The sequence below is a fragment of the Simochromis diagramma genome, unplaced genomic scaffold (assembly GCF_900408965.1).
Source record: "Simochromis diagramma unplaced genomic scaffold, fSimDia1.1 OVJJ01000296.1, whole genome shotgun sequence".
Classification (NCBI taxonomy): domain Eukaryota; kingdom Metazoa; phylum Chordata; class Actinopteri; order Cichliformes; family Cichlidae; genus Simochromis; species Simochromis diagramma.
Window position 1 is genome coordinate 1,395,090 of NW_024387004.1, and position 26,807 is coordinate 1,421,896.

The window sequence follows — 26,807 nt, forward strand, 5'->3', positions numbered from 1 at the left end:
TCATCCCACTCTGAAGGGAAGCCACATGTTTGTGTTCAGCCTGTAGATGGCGCTGGTTAACCCCCCCTCCTCTGCTACAGGCAGGTAAGTTCTCGCATCCTGTTTCAATGCTGCTTTATCGTTTACAAGCCGGCATTAACACGCTGAAGGATAAACAGGAAATGAAACTCTGGCGAAAAAAACAGGCCGGACCTACAGGCAGTCAAACAGGAACTTTATTAACGAGTAAAAACAGCAACAGTCTGAGAAGCACAGAGAGAAGCCACCATCACCTCCTCACAGGAAGTCCTGCTGTGTCTCCGATTGGTGATTCTCACACGTACACGGGTGTTTTTGAAAACGGAGATTTTCCGTTTTCGTTTTAAAAAATAATCCCGTCCACAGGTAAACGCAGAAATGAAGGAAAACGCTGCTATGAACATGCCAAAGCAACAGGTGGCGATATATTCCTAACCGTGTAGAAATGTTGGCCAATCAGAAGTCTAGAAACCTCGGTGGGAAAAAGTAAACAAGGATGGGGCATAGAAGCAGTGTCTTTTTTTTTTTTAAACTTTCCATAGAAGCAGTGTCGCTACCCGATCTGTACCGGAAACCCGATTGGTACCAGCCAGATGAAGTGTTTACTAACAATTGACAGTGATAGCGGACATCATCATCACTATTCCAACAATCCTCTCCACACAGACAAGCATAAACACACTCGACTATCAATAAATCAAATTAAACACACGTTTGTGATTACGCTAATTCAGTTTACAATATGGTTCATTCGCTCAGTCAGCAGGTGGCGGTGTCCTCGTACACTGGGGTGTTAACCTCCATTAAACGAACAGAAGAAGAAGAAAACATCTGCACATGCGCAGTAAGGATCGGGGAGTCCTGATCCGTAACTATCTTTTTATTTTTTTGTTTTTGTCTACATTATATTAAATGTTTCATTATCGGAAACATTTTAAGAGATACTTGTTTTTCTTAACATCTTAACAGATACTCTGACCTGTAACTATCGTAAAATACTTCGACTGGAAGTAGACACCTTTCACACATGCGCAAGATTTTTGCCAAAAGTTTAATATCCAATGTTCTAAAAGTAAATTTAATCGGGTTATAAAATCCATTCCATTGTCACTTAAAAACATAGTTGTAAATGATATAATATATTCTGACATCTCCCCCAAGTTAAGGCAATTATATATAGATGATATTCGATTTTGTGATGTTAAATGCAACAATAAGTTTCTTAGATCTTCATTAAGGAGTCTTTATTCTCCAAATTTACTTAGACGTAATTACACATTAAAAGATTTCCAAACGGAAGAAATTGAAAAAATAAGAACTGATTATATCACCTTCCCTATCCCTCCTAAAGGGAAAGAAGTCCAATTTAAAATCTTGAATAAAATTTACCTGACAAATAGACTCCTTAGTGATAGATTCAAAATAGAAACGGGTAATTGTGTATTTTGTGAAACAGAAGAGGAGGATTTGGACCATCTATTCTTTTTGTGCAATTTTATACAAATATTTTGGTTGGATTTTCATTCCAGTGGGATTCAAATTACCCAATTTACCTTAAATATGATAATGTTTGGAGTGTTTTTGAAAGAAAAGAAAGCTAATTATGGTGTTAATGTGTTATTAATCTTGTGCAAGCATTTTATACATAAATGTCGCTTTTTTAAGACTAAACCAACACTAACTTACTGGAAAAACGACTTAAACCTGTTGGTTAAATCTTTGACTTTAGTTAAAAAGAAAAAGGCTGCTTTTTTTGTTTCCTTTATGGAAGATTTTGATTTAGTGAGTTAATAATTTGTTAAATTATGTGACCCCATCTTTATATTTTATTTTCACTATGTATGAAAGTTGCTAATATGTAAGAAATGTCTATTCTCTGAATCTGTAATATATGGTGCATTTTGTTTGTATGTTTATATTACTAATAAAAAATTAAAAAAAAAACAAAAAAAAAACCTTTCACACATGCGTGGTACAGATCGGGTAGTGACAAGCAGAACCGAGTCGAGTGTGGAGGGACAGTAACTGTGTGTGTATATGTAAGCATTTAAACACTGCACAGAGTACAATTAACAGTATTGTAGAAATTCATTTCACCGAAACAATAACGTGGCGCACAGTGTGACGTCAAAAAATGCGCACACCTTTGACGCTGCGTTTTTTGCGTTTTCTCCATTTTTGTCGTCCACACGTAAATGCAAAAACGGAGTTTTTAAAAATCTCAGTTTTCAGTCACTGAAAACGCCGTTTACGTGTGGACGAAAGGTGCAAACGCATAGAAAAATCTGCATTTTCAAAAATACCCGGGTACGTGTGGACGTAGCCGTAGCCTCAGGCGAGATAGGTGTTTTCAGTGTGCCACCAGGAGGTGGCGCCACTTCTCCACTCCAAGTGCAGAACATCAACTCACTGAGCATGCTCACTGTGTTGCTCCACACCTGAAGAGCGATGTTTGAAAAGTGAGGTTAGCTCCGGTGTCGTTCGTGGAGCTTTTCTCAGACCTGTGTGTGTGTCGAGTTCTGGTCTTCTTGAAGGCAGACAAAATAACAGAAACACCTGATCAGTGACCTGTCCAGGTGTGTCCCACCCCTCGACCATTCAGAGCTGGGATACGGTTAAGGAAAAGGATGAAGATCAGCGCTGGAATGAGCACGCCTGCTGCTGATTGGTCAGCGGGATGACTACCAAGCAGGTAATCACCTGCAGGTGTTAGATCTCATTCAGGTGAATGATGGTGATAGTGATGTCATCACGGTACCTTCGGGCCAGATCCACAGGCAGACTCAGCATCTTGGCGAGACGATTTGGAGCTACCGCTCCATACCCGTCGTCGCCAAGGGCGTGGCGGATCAGGTGGGTGGCGATATTCTGGTCCTCAAGCGCCGACAGGACCCGCCCCCTCCTCTCCAGCAAGAGGCGCTGCAGGTCGCCCAGCGTTGTGCCCTCGCAGGGAATTATAGGTCTCTGCTGCTGGAGGGCTGTGCAACGACAAACCACACACAGAGTCAGGACGATGACAGGAAGTAAAGACATGTGGACACGTCTGAGCACGCTCACACCTCATGTGCACTTTTTGGAGCACTGTGAGTGATTATCTGTGACCTCAGTCTTCAAAAGAATTTCAAACTCCAACACTGAAAACATAAACAGGTGAAGACTGGCATGTGATGAGATGCTGGGACAGCTTAATGTAAAAACAAGGTGACCAAGAGGTGGCAATGGGACAGTTTCAGAATAAGGTCGTGGTTCAGGGTAAAATATGAACTCACCTTCTGGTGTGTAAACATACGGAGCATAGGGCTGTGCGATATGACCAAAATCTCATATCCCGATATAAGACATCTATTGTCCCGATAACAATATAAATCACAAAAATGTAACATTTTCTGTAAATTCTGTGAATCTCGGGCAGCTTGACTTGACGATGCGTGAAACGACACATTTTTAGACATAAGTTGTAACAGCCGCCGTTTCCTTTGTGAGTATTTATTACACGGCGTGCTGCGGGGAAAAGCCTGTTCTAACGTTTGAGTCTAAGGTTTATTTTTTAGCACCTGGCGGCTCTTTTTTACTTCTCATCCCTAAATAATCTGCTCTTTCACGTGATTCAGTTTATTTTGAAAAGTCTCAACAGGATCTTGAGCTTTATTGTGAAAGGTTTATGAGGAACATAAACAAGCGGACACGCGATGGTGTTACCGTCATTGTTGCTAACGACAACGCATAAAAACAGGTGCTTGTCCGTCCGTAGTGTGGTTATATTAAATATAAGAGAAAGAGAGAACTTTAAGAAATTCATACAGCCACTACAGTGACCATCAAAACAATGAACAAATATTACCGTAAACAGTTTATTTTGCGACACCACGAAACAAACGATAGCGTAAAATGAAACGACAGACGTTTTTATATCGTCATCCGATATATATCGTTATATCGAACAGCCCTAATGGAGCATGAAAAAAAGTGAGTGGAGAAGAAACACGAGTAGGACTTCCTGATAATAATGAATTACAGTCGTCCAGCCTGGAAGTAATAAATGCATGAACTAGTTTTTCAGCGTATGCTATGTCTTCTAATGATGCTGCCTAAGGGAAGCATGTATAATGTAAACAGAATTGGTCCTAGCACTGAACCCTGTGGAACTCCATAATTAACCTCAGTGTGTGAAGAGAACTCTCCATTTACATGCACAAACTGGAGTCTATTAGATATGATCAGAATACAGTCGCTCGAAGACAACAACAGTAACAGACTGAAGTAAATTAAATAAAACCAAATATTACAAAGTTTACAAAATGTATGTAATAGCGCTAACATATACAAATAGTTCAATTATAAATAACCAGAATATTACAGAGGTGAAATATATATATATATATATATATATATATATGTATATATATTAATAGTTACAAGCTTTACTGTGTTGCTATTTAAAGGATCAGTAACTGATTGGCTCTGACCTGTCAGATGATCCCCCACAAGCTGGATGACCGTCTGTCGATGCATCAGCTCCCAGAGTCCATCAGTAGCGAGGACCAGGAACTTGTCTGCAGGTCCAACACAGTGTCGGGTGATTTCTGGCTCAGTGCTCAGATAGGGTGGGGTCAGGTAGTGCGGCGGCATCGTCCGGACCGCCTCACTGACCGCAGACAGGATGTCCGGTCGAGTTTCATAGACCCGACTCAGCATATCCGCGCTCCATTTGAAGCGGACGTCACCGAACGCCCGGAAGGGCAGCAACAGGCCCAGTAGGCGGTCGTGGCGGATCACCGTCCTCTGCTCCGCTGGGTGCTCTCCCAGAATCCTTTGCAGCTCTTCGGGATTCTGCGCATTGTGGTCATTGGTGAGGTTGATCGCAGACCAGCTTCCGTCTGCCTCCTGGATGCCCAGGACTGCCCGACTGTCCCCCAGGTTGGCCACGTGTAGAACGCCGTTGGAGATGTGGACGACACAGGCTGTGCAACCAGAGAGCGCCACCCGGAGGGGGGAGGTCAGAGACAACCCCTCACCAGGGAAAGACACCTGCCTGTGGGCACAAAGAGAGGCTTAACCTGCTGAAACAGACTCACCTGCAGGTTCTGCTGAAGAAAACACAACTTTGTTCTTACCTGGGGGAGGTCAGGGACAGATGCACCTGGGCTTCTACAGACAGGTCGTAGTCAAGGCGATGGAACGCATTGACCAGAGCTGATGTCGTTCTGTTGTCATCCTGCAGCCAATCAGAGAGAACAGATAATGATGTCACCACAGGTGAACTTTCTGCTGAAACCAAAACAGGAAAATCGGTTTCTGAAAAGTCCACCTGCACCTGGTTGAGACCAGGTAAAGGCTTTGACATTCAGGCATGTTTTGGGGTTTTTTTTGGACCTGCACTGTCTGTGAATGTGATTCTGTGATGTGTCAGGACACCTGGTTACCTCCTCCTCATCCTCCTCCTCGGTCTCCAGCCTCTCCTGCCAGTAGTTCCGGAGGCTATGGAAGGACGTCACTCCTCCATTGGGGTAGCTCAGGTCTTGGGGGTATTTATGCCATTCCAGCAGTGGTGTTACGGCCCGTTCCTCCTCCACCGCCCGTTCCAGCTCCGCCAGTGTCCTCAGCGGCAGCGCTGCCACGGCAATGTAGTAAAAGAGCCTCTGACTGACAGCGTGGGCGCAGGCCGGCCCTGTGTGACCGTCGAACACGCCGAACAACACGCCTCCACGGCCCGCTAGGCAGGTGGCGCTGCTCTGACGGTCCTCGCAGGGGAGGTTGGATGGCAACATGTTGCTATGAAAACCCAGAACGCCATGGGAGGCGGGGCCTCTGGGGAGGGTAAGGCTGTATTCATTGGCCTGGAAACAAACAGTCATTAAGATGTGTGACATCACCAGTTAACGCTTTCAGAGTCTGATTTTTGTCACCTTTAAGATCCGGTCGACCTGAGCGGAATTTATCTGCCCCGCCTCCTGTCCCGCCCTCAGTTTCCGGCTCCCACTGCTTGCTGAGTAATGGAGTCTGTGCAGCTCAGGTGGATGGGGAGGAGGCAAGGACAGGAAGCAGCACTGCTGAAACCTGCAGCATCCAGTATGGAAGGCGGTTCGCCCCAACATGGCATGAAGGCTGGACCTGCAGAAGGATCAGAGCATTTTGGTTGTCAGGTGTCTAAAGTTTGACATCCCTACATGACCACTGGTGAAGGCCATTAGTGACTTCCTGTTCCACAGGGGGCGCCCTTGAGCTCATGCAGAATGAATGGGACTCGGTGGAGCTGTTCATGACTCTGATGGAAAGGCTCGGGACATTAGCTACTGTTCTATTCTTTGATGTTTCTACTGAAGTTTCTACTTTTTGTGCATATCAAGGATGTTAGAGCATCACCAGTCACTTTACTGCATCCTCCATGTTGATTTGGGGCATGAAGCCACCAGTGGCCTCACGATAGCTTCACATTCAACCACCACAACCAGCTGCTTCTTCTGCTGCACTTTGGCTACACTCCTGGCATCTGCCAGAGGTATCGTTTAGAAACAGGCGCCATCGAGGGACACCGACGTCCTGCCCTAACTGACCAATCAGCAGGCAGCAGAACACTGAACTGATTCAGCTTCACGGAGAAATAAAATAAATACAATTCTAGAAGCAGCTGGAAATCCTCAGCTCAGAGTGCCCCCTGCTGCACCACCAGCTGAACTGCGGCCAGTTTTTTGGAATAGACAGGAAGTGACAGCAGCTCTGTTCAGCAGCTTTTTCAGGTGAATTTTGGTTATCAGAGAGTGACATCAAAGGATCAGCAGAAGAATCAGAACAGTGACCAACAAACAGATTCATTTATCACACTGAAAATAAATAAATCACTGTCCTGTGACTCTGAGGTTTGGCTCTAACCCAGAAACCAGGTTTAGTTAAACAGGATCAGCTGACGGGTCAGCTGATGGTCAGCTGTGGTTCCGGTGGAAAGTTTTGACTAAGCACGACGCTGAAACTCACCCTGTCTGCCTGACGTCTCGTCTTCCTGATCACTCCTCCCGCAGCTGCGTCTTTGTTCCTGTGACCTTTGACCCTGCTGGTGACGCGCTCATCGATCAGTTACCTGTAAACCATCCTCTCACTTTCAGCCTGCTCAGTGTGGCACAGGCTTCATTCTTCACCATATTAAACATGCGAGAAAGCAGCCAATGTGTTTAATTACCTGAGGGGGAGGAGGCGGGGTCGCCAGCAGCTCTCAGGTCTGTCTGTGTGCAGGTGTTTTGTGCAGATCAGACACTGTTGTGCGTTTCATTCTTCATAATCGTGTCAGACAGCAGGCTGTTCCCACTGACCGTACACAAAACCTGCTCAGGTTCTCCTGTATCGGCGCACAGGTGAGTTCAGCACAGGTGAGCCAGAACATCAGCTTTAGGCTAAAGGTGAGTAAACAAGGTGTGTGTGTGTGTGTATCAGTGTGTGTGTGTGTGTCTGTTTATCAGTGTGTGTGTGTCAAATCAAATCAAATCACTTTTATTGTCACATCACATGTGCAGGTACATTGGTACAGCACATGTGAGTGAAATGTGTGTGTGTGTGTATCAGTGTGTGTCTGTTTGTGTTTATCAGTGTGTGTGTGTTTATCAGTGTGTGTGTGTGTGTGTGTGTCTGTGTATCAGTGTGTGTGTGTCTGTGTATCAGTGTGTGTCTGTTTGTGTTTATCAGTGTGTGTGTGTGTGTGTGTCTGTGTGTGTTTATCAGTGTGTGTGTGTCTGTGTATCAGTGTGTGTCTGTTTGTGTTTATCAGTGTGTGTGTGTGTGTGTGTCTGTGTGTGTTTATCAGTGTGTGTGTGTGTGAGATTATCAGTGTGTCTGCGTGCGTGTGTGTGTGTGTCTGTTTATCAGTGTGTGTGTGTGTGTTTATCAGTGTGTGTCTGTGTGTGAGATTATCAGTGTGTGTATAAGTGTGTGTGTGTATCAGTGTGTGTGTGTGTGTGTGTCTGTGTGTGTTTATCAGTGTGTGTGTGTGTGAGATTATCAGTGTGTCTGCGTGCGTGTGCGTGTGCGTGTGTCTGTTTATCAGTGTGTGTGTGTGTGTCTGTGTGTGTGTATCTGTGTGTTTGTGTGTGTGTGAGATTATCAGTGTGTGTGTGTGTGTGTGTGTCTGTGTGTGTTTATCAGTGTGTGTGTGTGTGTGTTTATCAGTGTGTGTGTGTGTGTGTGTCTGTGTATCTGTGTGTTTGTGTGTGTGTGAGATTATCAGTGTGTGTGCGTGTGTGTGTCTGTGTGTGTTTATCAGTGTGTGTGTGTGAGATTATCAGTGTGTGTCTGCGTGCGTGTGTGTGTGTCGGGCCGTGTGCAGACCGCGTGTGGCGCAGACCAGCATCCAAACAAACCTCCACAGGTTCGGGTCTGAGGTGAGTCGGAGCTCCGGCGGCTTGATCCGCTCTTTTTTGCCTGCAGAGGGCTCACTGCAGCCGGCCGGCGCGCCGCTCCGCCCCGGGGAAGAGGCGCTGCGTAGCGGACAGTGTCGGTGTTTCCTCCGCTGCGGAGCGTATGCTAAGCTGCTAGCAGGCTAGCTGCCATGACGGGCTGTTTACAGGCTTACAGGCCGGAGCGGGGAGCCGGTATAAAGGACCTCATCGGCCGGGGAGCCTTTGGCTGGTGGCCGCACAGAGTGGCCTGTTAACGGCGTCGGGCTGCCATGAGCCGCGGGGGCGGTGCAGGTTAGCACAGTTGGTGGGACGGGAGGACCGGAGAGGATCGATACACGATTGATCTGCTGTTGCTCTGTGAAGAGGCATCTTATTACATGATGAACAAGAGGAAAAAGTCTGATCATGGTGAAGACCTGAGACAATCAGAACCTGTCCTCACCTGTCTTCCTGTGGTCCCCTATGTGTCCGCATTAAAATCAGCTCTACAGCTTCCTCAGGTGTCTCACATGAGGGGGTCAGAGTGAATCTGATGGGACCCTGCTGCTCCATTCAATTCAGTTTATGTATATTACACCAAATCACAACAACAGTGGCCCCAAGGCTCTTTGTGTTGTAAGGTAAAGACACTACAATAATAGAACAGAAAAAAAGACCCCAACAATCATTTGACCCTTATGAGCAAGTTTGAAGCCTAATGTTAAAAATAGAAACGGTACTATGAGGTCATTAAGATAAGATGGGGCCTGATTATTTAAGACCTTGTATGTGAGGAGCAGGATTTTGAATTCTGGATTTAACAGGAAGCCAAAACAGGAGAAATCTGCTCTCTCTTTCTAGTCCCTGTCAGGACTCTTGCTGCAGCATTTTGGATTAGCTGAAGGCTTTCAGGGAGTTTTTAGGACTTCCTGATAATAATGAATTACAGTCGTCCAGCCTGGAAGTAATAAATGCATGAACTAGTTTTTCAGCGTCACTCTGAGACAGGATATTTCTAACTTTAGAGATGTTGCACAAATGGAAGAAAGCAGTCCTACATATTTGTTTAATATGTGCGTTGAAGGACATGTCCTGGTCAAAAATGACTCCAAGGTTCCTCACAGCGTTACTGGAGGCCAAGGTAATGCCATCCAGAGTAAGAATCTGCTTAGATACCATATTTCTAAGCTTTCCAGGGCCGAGTACAATAACCTCAGTTTGATCTGAATGAAGAAGCAGAAAGTTAGCGGCCATCCAGGTCTTTATGTCTTTAAGACATTCCTGCAGTTTAACTCATTGGTGTGTGTTATCTGGCTTCATGGACAGATAGAGCTGGGTGTCATCTGCATAGCAGTGTAAATGTATGCTATGTCTTCTAATGATGCTGCCTAAGGGAAGCATGTATAATGTAAACAGAATTGGTCCTAGCACTGAACCCTGTGGAACTCCATAATTAACCTCAGAGTGTGAAGAGGACTCTCCATTTACATGCACAAACTGGAGTCTATTAGATAGATATGATACAAACCACTGCAGCACAGTACCTGTAATACCTACAGCATGTTCTAATCGCTCTAATAGGATATTATGGTCAACAGTATCGAACGCGTCAAGTCAAGTTGGCTTTATTGGCACTTCAACCATATACAGTTAGTACACAGTGAAGCGACACAACGTTCCTCCAGGACCAAGGTGCTACATGCAACATAAATTTACAACATAAATTAACAGAAAACACTAAACTAGCTAACTAAGAGGCCTAGTTAGCTGGCTAGCAGAGACAAGACAGACTGACCTAACATAAATTACAACATAAATTAACAAAAACTAACTATCTAAGGAAGACTTTTTTTTCTTTTTCTTTTTTTTTGGTTAACAGACAGCAGACAACAAAGTGCACGTGCAAATGTGCAAACAAGAGCAGCAAGTGACAGTGTGACAAAAAAACACAACTTAACATAATAATAAAGTTTTGTGATGATGAGTTGAGGCAGTGGAGGAACAGTAAACATTCCTTAGTGTAGCAGCAAAAATTAGGAAGTAAAGAAGTTAGTGCAGAAAGTCCAGTAATAATATTGTGCAAAAGAGCATTTACAGGTTGGTGTGTACGATATTGGTGGTGTAGGTCAGTGTGTTGCGCTTGTGTTGATTAGTCAGTCCAGTCTCAATGTTTTGAGGTAGTTGAGTTAAGCTGAGTGATAATGTTTGTGTGTGTGTGTGTGTGTGTTTATCAGTCCAGTCCCTTTTTGCTGAGGAGACGGATGGCCTGTGGAAAAAAGCTGTTGCACAGTCTGGATGTGTGTGCCCGAATGCTTCAATACCTTTTTCCAGATGGCAGGAGTGTGAAGAGTGTGTGAGAGGGGTGTGTCCGATCAGCCACAATGCTGGTGGCTTTGCGAATGCAACGTGTGGTGTAGATGTCCTCAATAGAGGGGAGAGAGACCCCGATGATCTTCTCTGCTGTTCCCACTATCCGCTGTAGGGTCTTGCGGTCCGATATGGCACAGTTCCCAAACCAGACAGTGATGCAGCCGCTCAGGATGCTCTCGATAGTTCCTCTATAGAAGGTGGTCAGGATCGGTGGTGGAAGCTGGGCCTTTCTCAGTCTTCTCAGAAAGAAGAGACGCTGTTGGGCTTTCTTGTGCAGGGAGCTGGTGTTGAGGGACCGGCCGAGGTCCTTCTCCAGGTGGACGCCCAGGAATTTGGTGCTGTCGACGATCTCCACAGAGGAGCCGTTGATGCTCAGCGGTGAGTGGTCACCTCGTGTCCTCCTAAAGTCAACAACCATCTCTTTTGTCTTGTTAACATTCAGAGACAGGTTGTTGTCTTTACACCAGTCCGTTAGCCTCTGCACTTCCTCTCTGTATGCTGACTCGTCGTTCTTGCTAATGAGACCCACCACGGTCGTGTCATCAGCGAACTTAATGATGTGATTTGAACTGTGTGTTGCTACACAGTCATGAGTAGGCAGTGTGAACAGCAGAGGACTGAGCACACAGCCTTGTGGGGCCCCAGTGCTCAGTGTGGTGGTGCTGGAGGTGCAGTTCCCGATCCGTACTGACTGAGGCCTTCCGGTCAGAAAGTCCAGGATCCAGTTGCAGAGGGAGGTGTTCAGGCCCAACAGGCTCAGCTTTCCGTTCAGTTGTTGGGGGATGATCGTGTTGAATGCTGAGCTGAAATCTATGTACAGCATTCGAACGTGTGAGTCCTTCTTGTCCAAGTGTGTGAGGGCAAGATGGAGTGCAGTGGAGATGGCGTCGTCCGTTGAGCGGTTATGGCGGTACGCAAATTGAAGTGGGTGCAGTGAGGGGGGCAGCAGGGTCTTGATGTGTCTCATGACGAGCCGCTCGAAGCACTTCATGATGGTGGGTGTAAGTGCAACAGGACGGTAGTTGTTGAGACAGGACACAGAAGACTTCTTGGGCACGGGGACGATGGTGGTGGCCTTGAGGCACGTGGGAACGACGGCACTGCTCAGAGAGATGTTGAAGATGTTGGTGAGAACATCTGCCAGCTGTTCAGCACATTCTCTGAGCACTCTGCCTGGGATGTTGTCTGGTCCAGCAGCTTTTCGTGGGTTGACTCTGCGTAGAGTTTTCCTCACCTCAGCTGTAGTGAGACACAGGACCTGGTCGTTCGGAGGAGGGGTGGTCTTCCTCGCCGCCACGTTGTTCTGCCTGTCGAACCGAGCGTAGAAGTTGTTCAGCGCATCTGGGAGGGAGCCGTCACTGTCACAGGCAGGTGATGTCGTCCTGTAGTTAGTGATGGCTTGTAAGCCCTGCCACATGCGCCGTGTGTCGCCGCTGTCCTTGAAGTGGTTGTGGATTCTCTGGGCGTGTGCGTGCTTCGCCTCTCTGATGGCCCGAGAAAGTTCGGCCCTAGCTCTTCTAAGCGCCACCTTATCTCCCGCTTTGAAGGCAGAGTCTCGGGTCCTCAGAAGTGCACGCACTTCCGCAGTAATCCACGGTTTCTGGTTGGGTCGTGAGATGATGGTCTTGGAGACAGTGACGTCATCGGTGCACTTGTTGATGTAGCTGGACACTGATGACGTGTACTCCTCCAAGTCAGTGAAGTCGCCGTAAGTTGCAGCCTCCCCAAACATGTTCCAGTCAGTGCTCTCGAAACAGTCCTGAAGAGCAGAGATGGCTCCTGCTGGCCAGGTTTTCACCTGCTTCAGAACCGGTTTTGATCGCCTGACGAGTGGTCTGTATGCTGGAATTAGCATAACAGAGATGTGGTCTGAGTAGCCGAGGTGGGGGCGGGGCTCTGCCCGATATGCGCCGGGGGATGTTTGTGTAAACAAGATCCAGCGTGTTTTCCCCTGAGGTCTAGCAGGACAAGCACAGAGATGAGTCCACTGTCAGAGGCCATAAGAAGATCATTTGTAACCTTCACTAAAGCTGTTTCTGTGCTGTGATGAGCTCTGAAACCTGACTGAAACTCTTCAAATAAACCTCTGCAGATGATCTGTTAGCTGTTTGACAACTACTCTTTCAAGGATGTTTGATATAAAGGAAGGTTGGAGATTGGCCTATAATTAGCTAAGACTGCTGGGTCTAGAGATGCTTTTTGAGTAAAGGTTTAACTACAGCCAGCTTGAAGGCCTGTGGTACATAGCTGATTATTAGAGATAGGTTGATCATATTTAAGATCGAAGCATTAATTAATGGCAGGACTTCTTTGAGCAGTTTTGTAGGAATGGGGTCTAAAAGACACGTTGATGGTTTGGAGGAAGTAATTATTGAAGTTAACTCAGAAAGATCAACTGGAGAAAAAGAGTCTAACTTAACATCAATGGTACTAAGAGTAGCTGTAGATAATATTACATCTGTGGGATGATTATGAGTCTTTTTTTCTCTCTAATGCCTAAAATGTTATTCATGAAGTCATTACTAGTTAACATTAAACAGTCCTGGAATTAAATCCTTAATCTAGTTACAGCACTTTCAGAAAGACATCTGCTGTGTTCACATTTATTCCTCACTGCTGTGTGATCAATTATTGTAAACTCTACCTGTGTGGGTGGGCCCAGGACTGAGGAGAATCATCTCAGGTGTTCCTGGTGTGTTTTTCCTTTTCCTCCGTGGTTTTTATTCTGCACCTTCATGAAGGTAAAGTTTCACATCTGAATCTCCTGTCTGTGGTTCCAGCCGTGGTCGTGGCGATGAGCAGTAACGAGTGTTTCGGTTGCGGCCGCTCAGGCCATTGGGTGAAGAACTGTCCGAGTGGCGGCCGAGGGCGAGGGAAAGGACGCAGCAGAGGCAAAGGTGACACCCATCATCAAACCTCCATGAGTTTATTTTAAAGTTTATTAAAAAGCCTGTAGTTTTTACAGATGTCGCCATGGAGACGTGGAAACCTGTTTCCATTTCCAGCTTCTGCATTGGTGCTGTTATTGTGAACAGCTGACTACGTGACACACCCGGCGGTTCACCCCTGTCGTGTCGTTGCAGACCTGTTCTGTTACCGATGTGGCGAACTTGGGCACGTGGCCAGAGACTGCGAGCGCACAGAGGACGGTGAGGACACACGCTTACAGATCACAACAGTTTAAAGACAGGTGAGCACAGGTGTGATCTTTCCTGCAGCCTGCTACAACTGCGGCAGAGGAGGTCACATCTCCAGAGACTGCAAGGAGCCCAAGAAGGAGCGCGAGCAGCTGTGCTACAACTGCGGCAAGGCCGGTCACATGGCGCGCGATTGTAACCACGCCCACGAGCAAAAGTGCTACTCCTGCGGCAGCTTCGGACACATCCAGAAGTGCTGTGAGAAGGTCAAGTGCTACAGGTAAACTAATACTAAAGCTGAGCCTACAAACACAGGTGAACGGTCCAGCGTAACCTGTCCATGTGCTCTGCAGGTGCGGGGAGATCGGCCATGTTGCGGTGCACTGCAGCAAGGCGTCCGAGTTGAACTGCTATAACTGTGGGAAGTCAGGTCACCTGGCGAAAGAGTGCACCATCGAAGCCACCCCCTAGCTGGCCTCTGACCCTACGCTCCCAAACCTCTTCTTTTATTCTCTGTTTGTGCCCTCTGATCCTCCTCTTGTCATTGGTCTAGAGGCCTGTCGGTCAGCCTCGTAACAGCCAGTCAGAGCAGACGGAGGGAGGAGGAGGGGGCGGGCTACAAAACCCATTTGTTCTTCTGTGTTTTAGTTTGGTAGCTGTGTTACGATGTACAGAGCTTTTTTAGACCTGAGAGAGTGATGTATGAAGGCCAAATTAGGCCCCTCCCCTCTGCCCTTTGGGTGGGGCTAATAGAGCCATGGAAGTTTGTATCTTGCCAACTTCATTTTTGTTTTTGGACCATATAAAATGATTGTCCCCACCTCCAGCAATCACCCAATAATATCGCAGGATGAACGAGCCAATCAGGACAGGTCGCAGCAGATGTTTTACAGGTGCGTTTTTGTGCAGGTCGAGTAATCGTACGCCAAGAAAAAAAGCCGCAGGAAGTCTGGACAAAACCCCCAGAAAAATCTTATTTTTGTACATTTTACCTGTGAGCTGTTGTAAAGGTGTATGTTCTACCTGACAATAAAAAGGTAAGAAGGATGAGGGCGGAGCCTGCGGTGGCTGTCTTATTTCTTCAGACAGGCACCACTGACCCACAGGAGACGAACCGACCAATCAGATCAGAGGAAACGAGCTCCAGAGCTCACCTGAAAGCCTCATGGTTTAATTAACATCTGCAGCAGCTGGACAGAGCGATCCCTGACGACCTGCTCAGTTCCTCGCTGTCAGACACCTCCAGAATCTCCTCCTCTCATCATCATAATAATAATGGATTACATTTAAATAGCGCTTTTACAATTCCACTGTTCATTCACTCTCACATTCACACACTGGTGGAGGCAGCTACAGATGTAGCCACAGCTGCCCTGGGGCAGACTGACAGAAGCAAGGCTGCCGTATCACGCCATCGGCCCCTCTGGCCATCACCAGTGGGCGAAGTGTCCTGCCCAAGGACACAACGACCGAGACTGTCCGAGCCGGGGTTCGAACCAGTACAAGACAAACTGCCAACTCTTGAGCCACGATCGCCCCAGTGTAGTAACAGTCATCATTGTTACTACTCTGATTACATCGAATGAACGACTGACTCAGTTTTATTAAGGACACAGGAAGTTTGATCTGCGTACAGTGAAAGAATAAAGTCGCTGTGGAAATAAAACATAAATAAACACAATGAATCTTTAAAAGTTCAATAGAGGTCGTACATGAACATGTCATTCACTGCTGATGTACAACAATACATCCCAGCGTTAACCTCTGACCTCTGTGGTGTTCATGATCAGACTTCTCACTTACCTGGGCCAGGGGTCTCAAACTAGTGGCCACTTGTGGCTCATGTCACCCCTACTTATATATTGATATGAGGAAATCTAATGTAATTCTTCTTAGGCAGAATTTGTTTGTTGTTGAGCTAAATGTTAAAATAAGTTCTTTCTGAGCAGAGAGCACAAACATGCTGAGGCTGTGCAGAGTCACACTGCAGTTGTTACATACCAACACACTGATGGCAGCAGTGCTCTGACGTGTGTGCAGACAGAGGACCAGTGTGTTTGTTTGCTCGTTCAGTGAAAGGCTTCAGTTTTGTCTTCTTATACAATGTTTTACATTTAAAACAACAAACAAAACATTTTAGGAAATATTTGTGGGCGTTTGTGGCCGTCCAATCAGATCTCACACAGCTCATATAAGTTTGAGAGTTCAGCGTGCACGTCCGTCATACAGCAGATGAATATTAATGTTCTACGCTTTCACATTAACATTTTTCACATTTTATTTCCTACATTTGTGTGTACATTTTTATTTTATCTTACATGTCGTTGTAGGCGGGCCGCTCGTCCTGCAGGGGGCCGTAGTGCAGACATAAAACCGGATGCAGTGGTGGAGCCGGTGACGTGTTTCCTGTTAGTGTGCGTGCTGTGTTCGTGTGTGTTTGGATGGTTTCTGCTCGGTTGTTGGATTAACGGCTAAACTCCGCAGCAGACATGGTGAGAATCAGCATTTTAATCTGTTGTGTTCACTGACGTCACAGCCGTGTGCACGTTAATCAATATTCATTATTAATCAGTGATCAGGAAGCGTTCAGCGGCTCTGTGAGGAGCCGCTCCTCCGACTCCAAACCGTGTTAAAACACTCTGAGTTAAAAAATAACAGATTTTTGAATGGAGTCTGGTGGAGCAGCTGAAACATGGAGACGACTGAGCGACCAAAGCAGACCGTGATCACCTGGTGTATCGATCAGCTGGCTGTATTGAACATTAATGCTCACTTCCCCTACCGCCTACTGGTGATGGCCAGAGGGACCGATGGCGCGATATGGCAGCCTCGCTTCTGTCAGTCTGTCCCAGGGCAGCTGTGGCTACACCTGTAGCTGCCTCCACCAGTGTGTGAATTCAAATTCAAATTTTATTTGTCACGTACACAGTCATACACAGTACGATATGCAGTGAAATGCTTAGACAACTGCTCGTGACCTAAAGAAAAAAAAGGAAAAGGCTATGAATAAGATAGGAAATAAATATGAAAAATTAAAAAGGGTAAATTTAACTAGGAAGGAATAAAATATAAATTAAGGTTAAAAATGAAATAACTGTACAACACAAATTAGAATGAAGGGTAAATTTAACTGGGAAAGAATAAGATAAAATATATAAATTAAAGTTGAAAATAAAATAACTGCACAACAAAATACACAATATAGAACTATATAAGAATGTATGAAGAAATCTAAATAAATATATACACAATACACACAGCTGTACACGTATTAACTGGAAATGAAGAATATAGTGACCAGTGTTGTGCGATCCACATTATGTCTTGTGCAGTGCAAATATGCTTAAAGTGATTTAAGTGATGAAGTGAAAACAATGTCCAGAATGTCCAGTGTGTGTAAGAACTGTATGTGTGGGTCAGTACTGTGTGGTGGTGTGATTGAGAGACCGTATCGCCTGCGGGAAGAAGCTCCTCCTCAGTCTCTCTGTGTTGGTCTTCAGGGAGCGGAATCGCTTTCCTGACCTCAACAGAGAGAACAGTCCGTTGTTGGGATGGCTGAGGTCCTTCACGATCTTCCTGGCCTTGGTCCAGCACCGCCTGCTGTAGATTGAGTGCAGGTCAGGGAGCTCGGAGCGGATGGTGCGCTCAGCTGACCGCACAACCCTCTGTAGAGCTCGTCTGTCCTGCATGGTGCTGTTCCCGAACCAGGTTGAGATGTTTCCCGTCAGGATGCTCTCTATGGTGCACGAGTAAAAGTTCCCGAGCACCTTGGAGGGCAGTCGGAAGTCTCTCAAGCGTCTGAGGTGGTAGAGACGCTGACGGGCCTTTTTCACCACGGTGTTGATGTGACAGGACCATGACAGGTCCTGCGTGATGTGAACTCCGAGGTATTTGAAGCTGTCCACTCTCTCCACTGGGCACTCGTTGATGACAGGGGTCTGGTAGTTCCTCTCCTGCTTAGTGCTGAAGTCCACTATCAGCTCCTTTGTCTTACTGACGTTTAGAAGGAGGTTGTTCCTCTGGCACCAGTTCTCCAGATTCCTAATCTCCTTCAGGTAGGCCGTCTCGTTGTTATCAGAGATCAGGCCCACCACGACGGTGTCGTCAGCAAACTTGATGATGGTGGTGGAGCTGGTAGTGGCCACACAGTCATATGTGTACAGAGAGTACAGCAGGGGGCTCAGAACACACCCCTGGGGGGCTCCAGTGCTGAGAGTGGTGGAGGCTGAGACATGTCCGCCCATCCTTACTGCCTGTGGTCTGCCAGTTAGGAAGTTGGAGATCCACAGACACATAGATGAGCTGAGTCCCAGGTGCTCCAGCTTGGTGGTGAGTGTGGAGGGAATTATGGTGTTAAATGCAGAGCTGTAGTCTATGAAGAGCATTTTAACATAATTCCCCCTTCTAGTGTCCAAGTGAGTGAGTGATGTGTGGAGGAGATGAGAGATGGCATCGTCTGTGGAACGATTTGGACGGTAAGCGAACTGTAGTGGGTCCAGTGTGTCTGGTAGTGAAGAAATGATGAAGTCTCTGACCAGGCGTTCAAAGCACTTCATCACTACTGAGGTGAGGGCTACAGGGCGATAGTCATTGAGAGAAGCAGGGTGGGGTTTCTTCGGGACAGGAACAATGATGGACTCTTTGAAGCATGTGGGGATCACCGACTGAGATAGAGAGATGTTGAATATCTCAGTGAACACAGGAGCTAGCTGGTATGCGCAGTCTCTTAGGATACGACCTGGGATGCCGTCTGGTCCTGCTGCTTTCCTGGTGTTCACTCTCTTGAAGGCTCTCCTTACTTCATGCTCGGAGATGACGAGCACGTTTCCGGTGCTGGCAGCATCTTCCTGTCTGCAGCCGTTAGCGCCGCTAGCACTAGCATTGTTGGAGTCCTTAGCTGCAGCCTCGAAGCGAGCATAGAAAGTGTTCCGCTCGTCTGCCAGAGTCACGGCCGCGTTCGTCATACCGGTTGTTGGTGCTTTATAGTCCGTTATTGTCCTTAGTCCCCGCCACAGGCTCCTAGAGTCACTCTGTTGGAGTTGTGACTCTAGTTTCCTCCCGTAGCGCTGCTTCGCCTCTTTCACCGCCCTCCGCACGTTATATGACGTGGCTTTGTACGGGTCCATGTCCCCCGTCGTGAGTCCCGTGTTGTAGGCAGCGGTGCGGGATCTCAGAGCGTCGCGGATGGTTTTATCCACCCACGGCTTCTGGTTGGGAAACGTTGTGATAGTCTTTGTCTCCACGGTATCATCCGCTAGTTTCCCGATGAATCCCACAACCGCTTCCGTAAACACGTTGACATCATCATCGGAGCTGTTTCTGAACATGCCCCAGTCTGCGTCATCGAGTGCGTCCTGTAACGCGGCCACCGATTGATCCGTCCAGCGCGCGACCTTCCTCTGAACCGGAACTTCCTGTTTCAGCCTTTGTTTGTATTTTGGCATGAGGAAGATGGCGGCGTGATCAGATTTGCCAAACGGAGGGCGGGATTGTGCCTTGTAGCCGTCCTTGACCGTAGTGTAGCAGTGGTCCAGTGTCCTTTCACCTCTGGTGGGGCAGGAGATGTGTTGATAAAAGTTTGGCGCTGCGCGTTTGAGGTTGGCGCTATTAAAGTCCCCCGTCACAATAAGCGCAGCGTCCCGGTGTTGTGTCTGGTGCTGTGTGAGTGCCTCATGCAGCTCGCATAAGGCGGTGACCGTGTCCGCTTGTGGTGGAATATAAACGGCACTTACAATGACCGATGTAAATTCCCAAGGTAGATAAAAAGGACGACACATGATGGACAGTAGTTCCAGATTTGGTGTGCAGGAGCGTGTGAGAGGAACAACGTTCGCACTGTTGCACCAGTTGTTGTTCACCATTAAACACACGCCGCCTCCCCTTGACTTCCCCGAGTCCCGTGTCCTGTCCATGCGGTGAACCGAGAAGAACTCGGCCGGCTGGATGGCGTGGTCCGGCACCGCTGGGTTCAGCCATGTCTCGGTGAAGCAGAGGAGATTGCAGTCCCGAATGTCTCTCTGGAACTTTATCCTGGCCCTGAGGTCGTCAAGCTTGTTCTCCAGTGACTGGACGTTGGCGAGCAGGATGCTAGGCAGAGGTGTGCGGTGTGCACGAGCTCTCAGCCTGTTCCTGACGCCGGCTCGCTTCCCTCTAGGCCGCCGCCGCTTCCCTTTGTTCTCCCTCAAGATCTCACTGAATGTGAGCTGTGTGAGTGAATGTGAATGTGAGAGTGAATGAATAGTGGAATTGTAAAGTGCTATATAAATGCAATCCATTATCAGCTTGATTAAACTGATTAAACTGCTGATTTTAATGGAGTCTGGCGGCAGTCTGGGTCTCAGCTCTTGCCCAGGTGTCAACTTTACCTGGATAACACCTCCAGGCCCAGCTGCAGGCCAACAACGAGAGGTTCGGAGGAGGTGCTTGGTGACCTCACGTGCTATTGGTTACCATGAAATTACCTCCTCTTTGAGCTCCACATGTTTCCAGATGTTTCTCTCTCCGATCTTCTCTCTGTGCAGGCGAGGAACGCCGAGAAGGCCATGTAAGTACTTCCTGTCAGAGATGTGCTGTATGACCCCCCCCCCCCCCCACACACACACACACTCCTGTCCTCCTCCACCTGACCTCCTCTTCCTGTCCTCCTCCTCTTCCTCTTCCTGTTGTCTTCCTCTTCCTGTTGTCCTCCACCTGTCCTCCTCTTCCTGCTGTCCTCCTCTTCCTGCTGTCCTCCTCTTCCTGCTGTCCTCCTCCTGTCCTCCTCCTCCTCCTGTCCTCCTCTTCCTGTTGTCCTCCTCTTCCTCTTCCTGTTGTCCTCCACCTGTCCTCCTTTACCTGCTGTCCTCCTCTTCCTCTTGTCCTCCTCCTCCACCTGTCCTCCTCCTCCACCTGTCCTCCTCTTTGGGTAAATGTGTCCCTCTGCTTTGTCTGTCAGGACGGCCCTGGCTCGGTTCAGGCAGGCTCAGCTGGAGGAAGGAAAAGTCAAGGTGAGTTTCGAGATCCAAAGCGTTTATCGTCATGTGTACAAAGAAAAGCATTTCTCTGTACAATGAAATTCTTTCTCTGCTGTCCACACACAGATGCCGGTTAATATCTGCAAATAGAACTAGAACAAATAAAATACATGTGCAAAAATTATTATTACTGTTAAAATAGGTCAGCTGTTCAAGAGTCTGATAGCTGTGGGGAAGGAGTTGTTGATGTTCTGGATTTCGCACTTCTAAACCTTCGTCCTAAGCAGAAGTTTGAGGAGTCCGTGTTGGGGGTGTGTGGGGTCTTTGAGGATGGAGGCAGCTCTCTTCTGGACTCTGTGATGGTAGATGCTCTGCAGAGAGGGCAGCGGGGTCCTGATGATCTTCTCCACAATTGTTATCACTCTGCAGGCGGTTGCGGTCTATAGCAGTAGTGCTGCCGTCAGATAAACACCTGTCTGCCTGATCTCTCATCTGTAGGAAAGAAGACCCTTTCTGGCCTCAGAGTGCAGTGAACTTCCTAAAGCTGAAAAATGGAGACGACAGGTAGTCACACTGCAGGACTAGTATCAGTAGTGGTGATGGTACCTGCAGTCAGGTGTACTGAGTGTGTCCTGTGTGCCTGTTTCAGATTATCAGTGAAATCTCAAAGAAAGTCGCTCAGATCCAGAACGGTGAGTCCAAGTCTCTTCCTCACTTGTCCCACTCCCCTTCTCTCACCTGTGCCTCACCTGTGTCTCTCTGTGGCTCAAGAGTTGGGAGTTCGCCTTGTAATCGGAAGGTTGCCGGTTTGAGCCCCGGCTCCGACAGTCTCGGTCGTTGTGTCCTCGGGCAAGACACTTCACCCGTTGCCTACTGGTGGTGGTCAGAGGGCCCGGTGGCGCCAGTGTCCGGCAGCCTCGCCTCTGTCAGTGCGCCCCAGGGCGGCTGTGGCTACAATGTAGCTTGTGTGTAAAGTGTTTTGGGGTCCTTAGGGACTAGTAAAGCGCTATACAAATACAGACCACTTACCTGTGCCTCACCTGTGCCTCACCTGTGCAGCTGGTCTGGGTGAGTTCAGGATTCGGGATCTGAACGATGAGATCAACAAGCTGCTGAGAGAGAAAGGTCACTGGGAGGTCCGCATCAAAGAGCTCGGAGGACCCGACTATGCAGTAAGAGACATACACAGGAGTTCACGTTTAATCTGAGCCATCAAAGGGTCAGATTAATAGAACTGTTACCATAGTAACCACTGATTTAAAGCCTGCTGTGATGAGTCACGTGACCCTGAATGTTGTAATCTGTGTAACATCGTGCTGCGAGACTTTCATCAAATCCTGACTTGATATTGATAATCTTGATTTATTATCAGTAATCATGGCAAGTTATTGATAATTCCAATTTATTTATCAATCGGCGCAATCGAAGCAGCTGACCGCGTGTTTGTGTCGCAGCGCATCGGGCCAAGGATGTTGGACCACGAAGGAAAGGAGGTGCCTGGAAACCGCGGCTATAAATACTTTGGAGCTGCCAGAGACCTGCCGGGAGTCCGGGAGCTGTTTGAGAAGGAGCGTACGTATTTGCATCACTTCCTGTTTGATGTCACACTGTCACACCATCGGTCCTCACCAAGTATGTAATCTCCCAGCTGCCCCAGCGCCGAGGAAGACAAGGGGGGAGCTGATGAAGGATGTGGATGCAGAGTATTACGGCTACAGAGACGAAGACGACGGCGTCCTTCTTCCTCTGGAGGCGCAGTACGAGAAACAAGGTTCATAATCCCCAGATTATAAAATAATCCAGAGAATATGTGAAAATCCTGGATGATGGAATTATTGGATTATAGTTCAGCAGATTTGAAGCTTCTGTTCATGCGTGTGACACTTCAGGTAACCTCACCTGTGTGCGTGTGTGTGTGTGCGCGTGTGTGTGTGTGTGTGCGCGTGTGTGTGTGCGCGTGTGTGTGTGTGTGCGCGTGTGTGTGTGTGTGCGCGTGTGTGTGTGTGTGTGTGTGTGTGTGTGTGTGTGTGTGTGTGTGTGTGTGTGTAGCTGTGCTGGAGGCGTTCCACAGGTGGAAAACAGAGAGAGAGTCTCGAGTGTCTGGAGAGCAACAGCAGGAGGAGGAAGAGGAGGAGAGCATCTACACCGTCTACAACGAAGAGGTGAACTGTCTCTTTACCTGCTCAGCCAATCAGCTTCTGTCAGGTGACCTCGGCACACCTGAGAGCGGTTCACTCGTAGAAACACACCGTCTGGTGTGAACGTGCGACTCTGACATGTAATCCAGATAAAATGATCTGGGTTTTCCTTCCATGGATCATGTAATCCAGATCACTTTTGTCCTGGTCAGTAAGAACTGAATAGGATCACTTTAATCCGGGTACAGGTTTAAGGATCAATCCAGGTTATCAGTACTTGTAGTGGGCTGAGATCGTTACGAAATACGATAAGTTTGATGTTAACAGCTGGATTATTGCATTAGCCATGTTTACCTCGTCTGCTTTATCGTGATACGAGGACGAGCTGAAGACACTGAAACATTTTTCAAACGTTGAGGTAGACGTCATCCAGGTGAGGAAGTCCCAGAAGGTCGACCCTGTTCATCGGTTTCAGTGAAACATTTCAGTGTTAGCTAGCTGGTCTTCGATCGATAGTTACAACAATTTGCATATCAATGATGATGAAACTGACCTCACAGCCCATTGTTAGTCAGTGCTGCTTGTTCATAGGGTTGGAAACCTGCAGTCAGCTGAGACTGAAGAAGTCACCTGATGACGATGTTTCACTGAAGATGTGCAGCTGAACAGAGTCAGCCTTCTGGGTCTGACAGACGGGGTTCACGTGATTTTTATTTCATTTTATTTAACATTCAATCCAGTGACCCAACGTCAACAAAATGTGGGTTATTTACTGAAACATGGTGGACATTTTGAATCATCCTTAAATCATCCAAGTTAAATAAGTTTAGAGAAGAGAAAAATAAAGACTAATTTACTGACACACACAGATGTGCTTGAATATGAACAATCTTTTTTGATTTCTGCAGCCTGATGACCAGGAGAACCAGGAGGAGCAGGAGGGAGAGGATGGAGGACTCGCCTTCATCGCACACGTACCTGTTCCATCTCAGAAAGAGGTGAGACACACAAACACGCTTGCCTGCAACGTGAGGACCCTCACTGCCAAGGATGACGCCTGATTGTAACCAGAGCCTTGAAAGCAGCTCTGACTGTGTCCGCTTCATTTAGATCTCCAACCTATATAGAGCCAACAACGTGGCCTACCTGAGTGGGCGTCACCTTTGGCACACCTGTGCAGGCGGTGTTATCTTTATATTTCCCAGGAGGTGCAGGTCAGCCTACCGTGCAGGGTTTCAGGAGAGTTTGGTCTGTTCAATTCACTTTTATTTACACAGCGCCAAATCACAACAACAGTCGCCTCAAGGCGCTTTATACTGTAAGGTCGACCCTGCAATAACACATACAGAGAAAAACCCTACAATCATATGAGCCCCTATGAGCAGCACTTTGGTGACAGTGGGAAGGAAAAACTCCCTTTTAACAGGAAGAAACCTCCGGCAGAACCAGGCTCAGGGAGGGGCGGGGCCATCTGCTGCGAGAGAAGGAGGACATGATAAAGACACGGGTCGTGTCCAAATTCATGGGCTGCATCCTCCTCAGGACGGGTTTGTAGACCGATTACGTCACAGCGACGCGCCGAAGGCTGTCCAAATTCGTAGACTCCTCCGAATGCAGCCGACAAATGCAGCCTCCTTTTCCCCGAATTTGAAGGATGGGTCGGGTGTGTCCTTCGTGGCCCACCATATCCCAGAATTCATAGCGCGGCCCAGCCAAACTCCAGTTTCCAACAATGGCGGCCGCTACTAAGTTTTAAAATTACTCTTACTAATCTTTCTGGGTCACAAAATAAACTTTTAACATATTTTCAGGCGAGAAAGTAGCTGTGTAAACATCAAATATCTGCTCGGTTTATCAAGATATCGCATATTTGCAAAAGTGCTTCGACGTTTTCAGAGACGTCTGCTCCCCACCAGCTCGACAGCTCGCCGGGAGCTCGAGGGTCACTGAAACCGCCGAGAACGGCACAACTCCCGGCACATCATGTTCAGATTACCGCGGACTTTCGCTGCTCGGGTTAAACGTGATATATAAGTCACTTAGACAACCTAAAAATGTTATTGTTGGGCTTTTTTCAGTGTTTTGTTTGTTCGTGAGTAAATCGGTTTGGCTGAGATCAAAGTTATTAGATTAGATAAAATAAAACTTTATTAATCCCCCGGGTGGTTTTCACACAGCTGAATAAACATTAAACAGAAGTGTGAGCCAGTCGAGAATTTACGCCAGTGTCCTGTTATATTTTAGAAAGCAAGGAGCAGACGGCCGAGTTTATTAAACTCCACCGAGACAGCGGTGACGCTAATCTGAAGGCTAGACCGTCCAATTTTACGGCCGTTTACTTCCGGCCTACCCCACCTTCTGAGGACCGGGCCCACGTAGACCGCGAAGGCCGGGTCCTCAGGAGGATGCAGCCCATGAATTTGGACACGACCATGCTGTGGAAGAGAGACAGAGATTAATAACGGATATGATTCAGCAGAGAGGTCTGTTAACACATAGCGAGTGAAGAAGAAACACCCAGTGCATCATGGGAATCCTCCAGAATGGTCTAGTGATGAAGTACCTGTGGTACGTAGTTCAGGAGTAACCTCCCTCCCTGTCTGTCTGTCTCTCAGGTGGAGGAGGCTTTGGTCAGGAGGAAGAAGATGGAGTTGCTGCAGCGTTACGCCAGCGAGACTCTTCAGGCTCAGAGTCAGGAGGCCCGAGCTCTGCTGGGGCTCTGACCCATCTGTCTGCTGCTGTAAATACAGGCGTGTTTTTTTTACCTTTTCTTAATAAAAACTTTCTGCTCTTCAGTTTCTTCTCGTCTACTTTTCTTGCTTATAGTGAACCTCAGGTCTGCCCCCTGCTGGACAGTGAAGTGAACATATTTCATTGAGGCGAAAGAAATGTTGACTTTTAGGAGAATTTCGGCACCAAACCACAGCAGCAGTCTCCTCCGGGCGCTTTTAACGTAGAGACTCGACAGCAATTTAGTGCAACTGATCTCAAAACTGGGAAAAAGAATCACAAACGTCATGATTTTTAGGAAAAAGTTCATTGTGACAGACTGGCGTGCATCCTCTCACCTGTGACAGCTAAAATAGGCTCCACCCCCCATGACCGTGACATGGATAAGCAGAAGAAAATGGCTGGAACATGTTTGTGCAGCTAAATTTGTTTTATTCTTTTGTTTTGTTTTGTTTTTACACGTTTTCATTTCCTTTCCAGCTGGATATTACAAAGGTTTTCCATCGCTATGGTAACGATGCTCTGCTTCTTCTTCTGTGTTGGCCCTCATATTCACACTACCTTTAACCTCAGCAGCAGCAGGGGTCAAAGGTTCATCAGCAGTACCTCGCTGTACTGTCAATACTGAGGTTATTGCAGTACTTCAGTCTGTGTCATCATGTGGCTTCAATCTGCCTGTTGATTGGTGGCAGCATTCTGCAGCATGTGGCTGATTAATGACCTGACGCTTCATGTGATGTCATGTGAGGAGGAAACGGGGGGTGTGTGTGTGTGTGTGTGTGTGTGTCTCTCTGTTTGTGTGCCTGTGTGTGTGTGCATCTGTGTGTGTGTGTGTCTGTGTGTTGTGTTGCTGTCCTGTTTTGTGCCTGCGTGTGTGCTGCCTCTGTGTGGTGTTGTTCTCTGTTTTGTTGTTGTGGGTCTGTCTGTTTGTGTGCCTGCGTGTGTGTGCGTCTGTGTGTGTGTGTGCGTCTGTGCGTGCGTGTGTGTGTGCGTCTGTGCGTGCGTGTGTGTGCGTGTGCGTCTGTGTGTGTGTGTGTGCGTGTGTGCGTGTGCGTCTGTGTGTGCGTGTGTGCGTGTGCGTCTGTGTGTGTGTGTGTG

General features: G+C 47.5%; 3 protein-coding genes across 8 annotated transcripts; 2 read left to right on the forward strand and 1 right to left on the reverse strand.

The window, feature by feature from the left end:
* Positions 1–2,248: 2,248 nt before the first annotated feature.
* On the reverse strand, positions 2,249–7,310 carry LOC120739250 (pyruvate dehydrogenase [acetyl-transferring]-phosphatase 1, mitochondrial-like). 2 transcript variants are annotated; one of them, XM_040040964.1, is made up of 7 exons: positions 7,193–7,310; positions 6,991–7,063; positions 5,925–6,129; positions 5,442–5,855; positions 5,133–5,233; positions 4,485–5,050; positions 2,249–2,996 (listed from the first exon to the last, which is right to left on the reverse strand). In XM_040040964.1, exons 3-7 carry the CDS (start codon positions 6,111–6,113, stop codon positions 2,728–2,730), a joined length of 1,539 nt encoding a protein of 512 aa, XP_039896898.1. In that variant the 5' UTR covers positions 6,114–6,129; positions 6,991–7,063; positions 7,193–7,310; the 3' UTR covers positions 2,249–2,727. The 2 variants fall into 2 exon arrangements, with proteins under 2 accessions (XP_039896898.1, XP_039896897.1); XM_040040963.1 differs by lacking the exon at positions 7,193–7,310 and having other exon boundaries at positions 6,991–7,086.
* Positions 7,282–14,945, forward strand: cnbpb (CCHC-type zinc finger, nucleic acid binding protein b). 5 transcript variants are annotated; one of them, XM_040040968.1, is made up of 5 exons: positions 7,282–7,364; positions 13,532–13,648; positions 13,835–13,900; positions 13,970–14,168; positions 14,242–14,945. In XM_040040968.1, the coding sequence occupies exons 2-5, from the start codon at positions 13,546–13,548 to the stop codon at positions 14,357–14,359; spliced, it is 486 nt and encodes a 161-aa protein (XP_039896902.1). In that variant the 5' UTR covers positions 7,282–7,364; positions 13,532–13,545; the 3' UTR covers positions 14,360–14,945. The 5 variants fall into 5 exon arrangements, with proteins under 5 accessions (XP_039896902.1, XP_039896900.1, XP_039896901.1 ...); XM_040040966.1 differs by lacking the exon at positions 7,282–7,364 and adding an exon at positions 8,241–8,384; XM_040040967.1 differs by lacking the exon at positions 7,282–7,364 and adding an exon at positions 8,413–9,022.
* Positions 14,946–15,380: 435 nt separating this feature from the next.
* isy1 (ISY1 splicing factor homolog) lies at positions 15,381–25,774 on the forward strand. Its single transcript, XM_040040975.1, has 11 exons — positions 15,381–16,380; positions 20,410–20,432; positions 20,823–20,874; positions 21,340–21,405; positions 21,491–21,533; positions 21,901–22,013; positions 22,296–22,413; positions 22,490–22,612; positions 22,891–23,003; positions 23,888–23,977; positions 25,595–25,774. The coding sequence occupies exons 1-11, from the start codon at positions 16,378–16,380 to the stop codon at positions 25,700–25,702; spliced, it is 852 nt and encodes a 283-aa protein (XP_039896909.1). The 5' UTR covers positions 15,381–16,377; the 3' UTR covers positions 25,703–25,774.
* Positions 25,775–26,807: the final 1,033 nt, after the last annotated feature.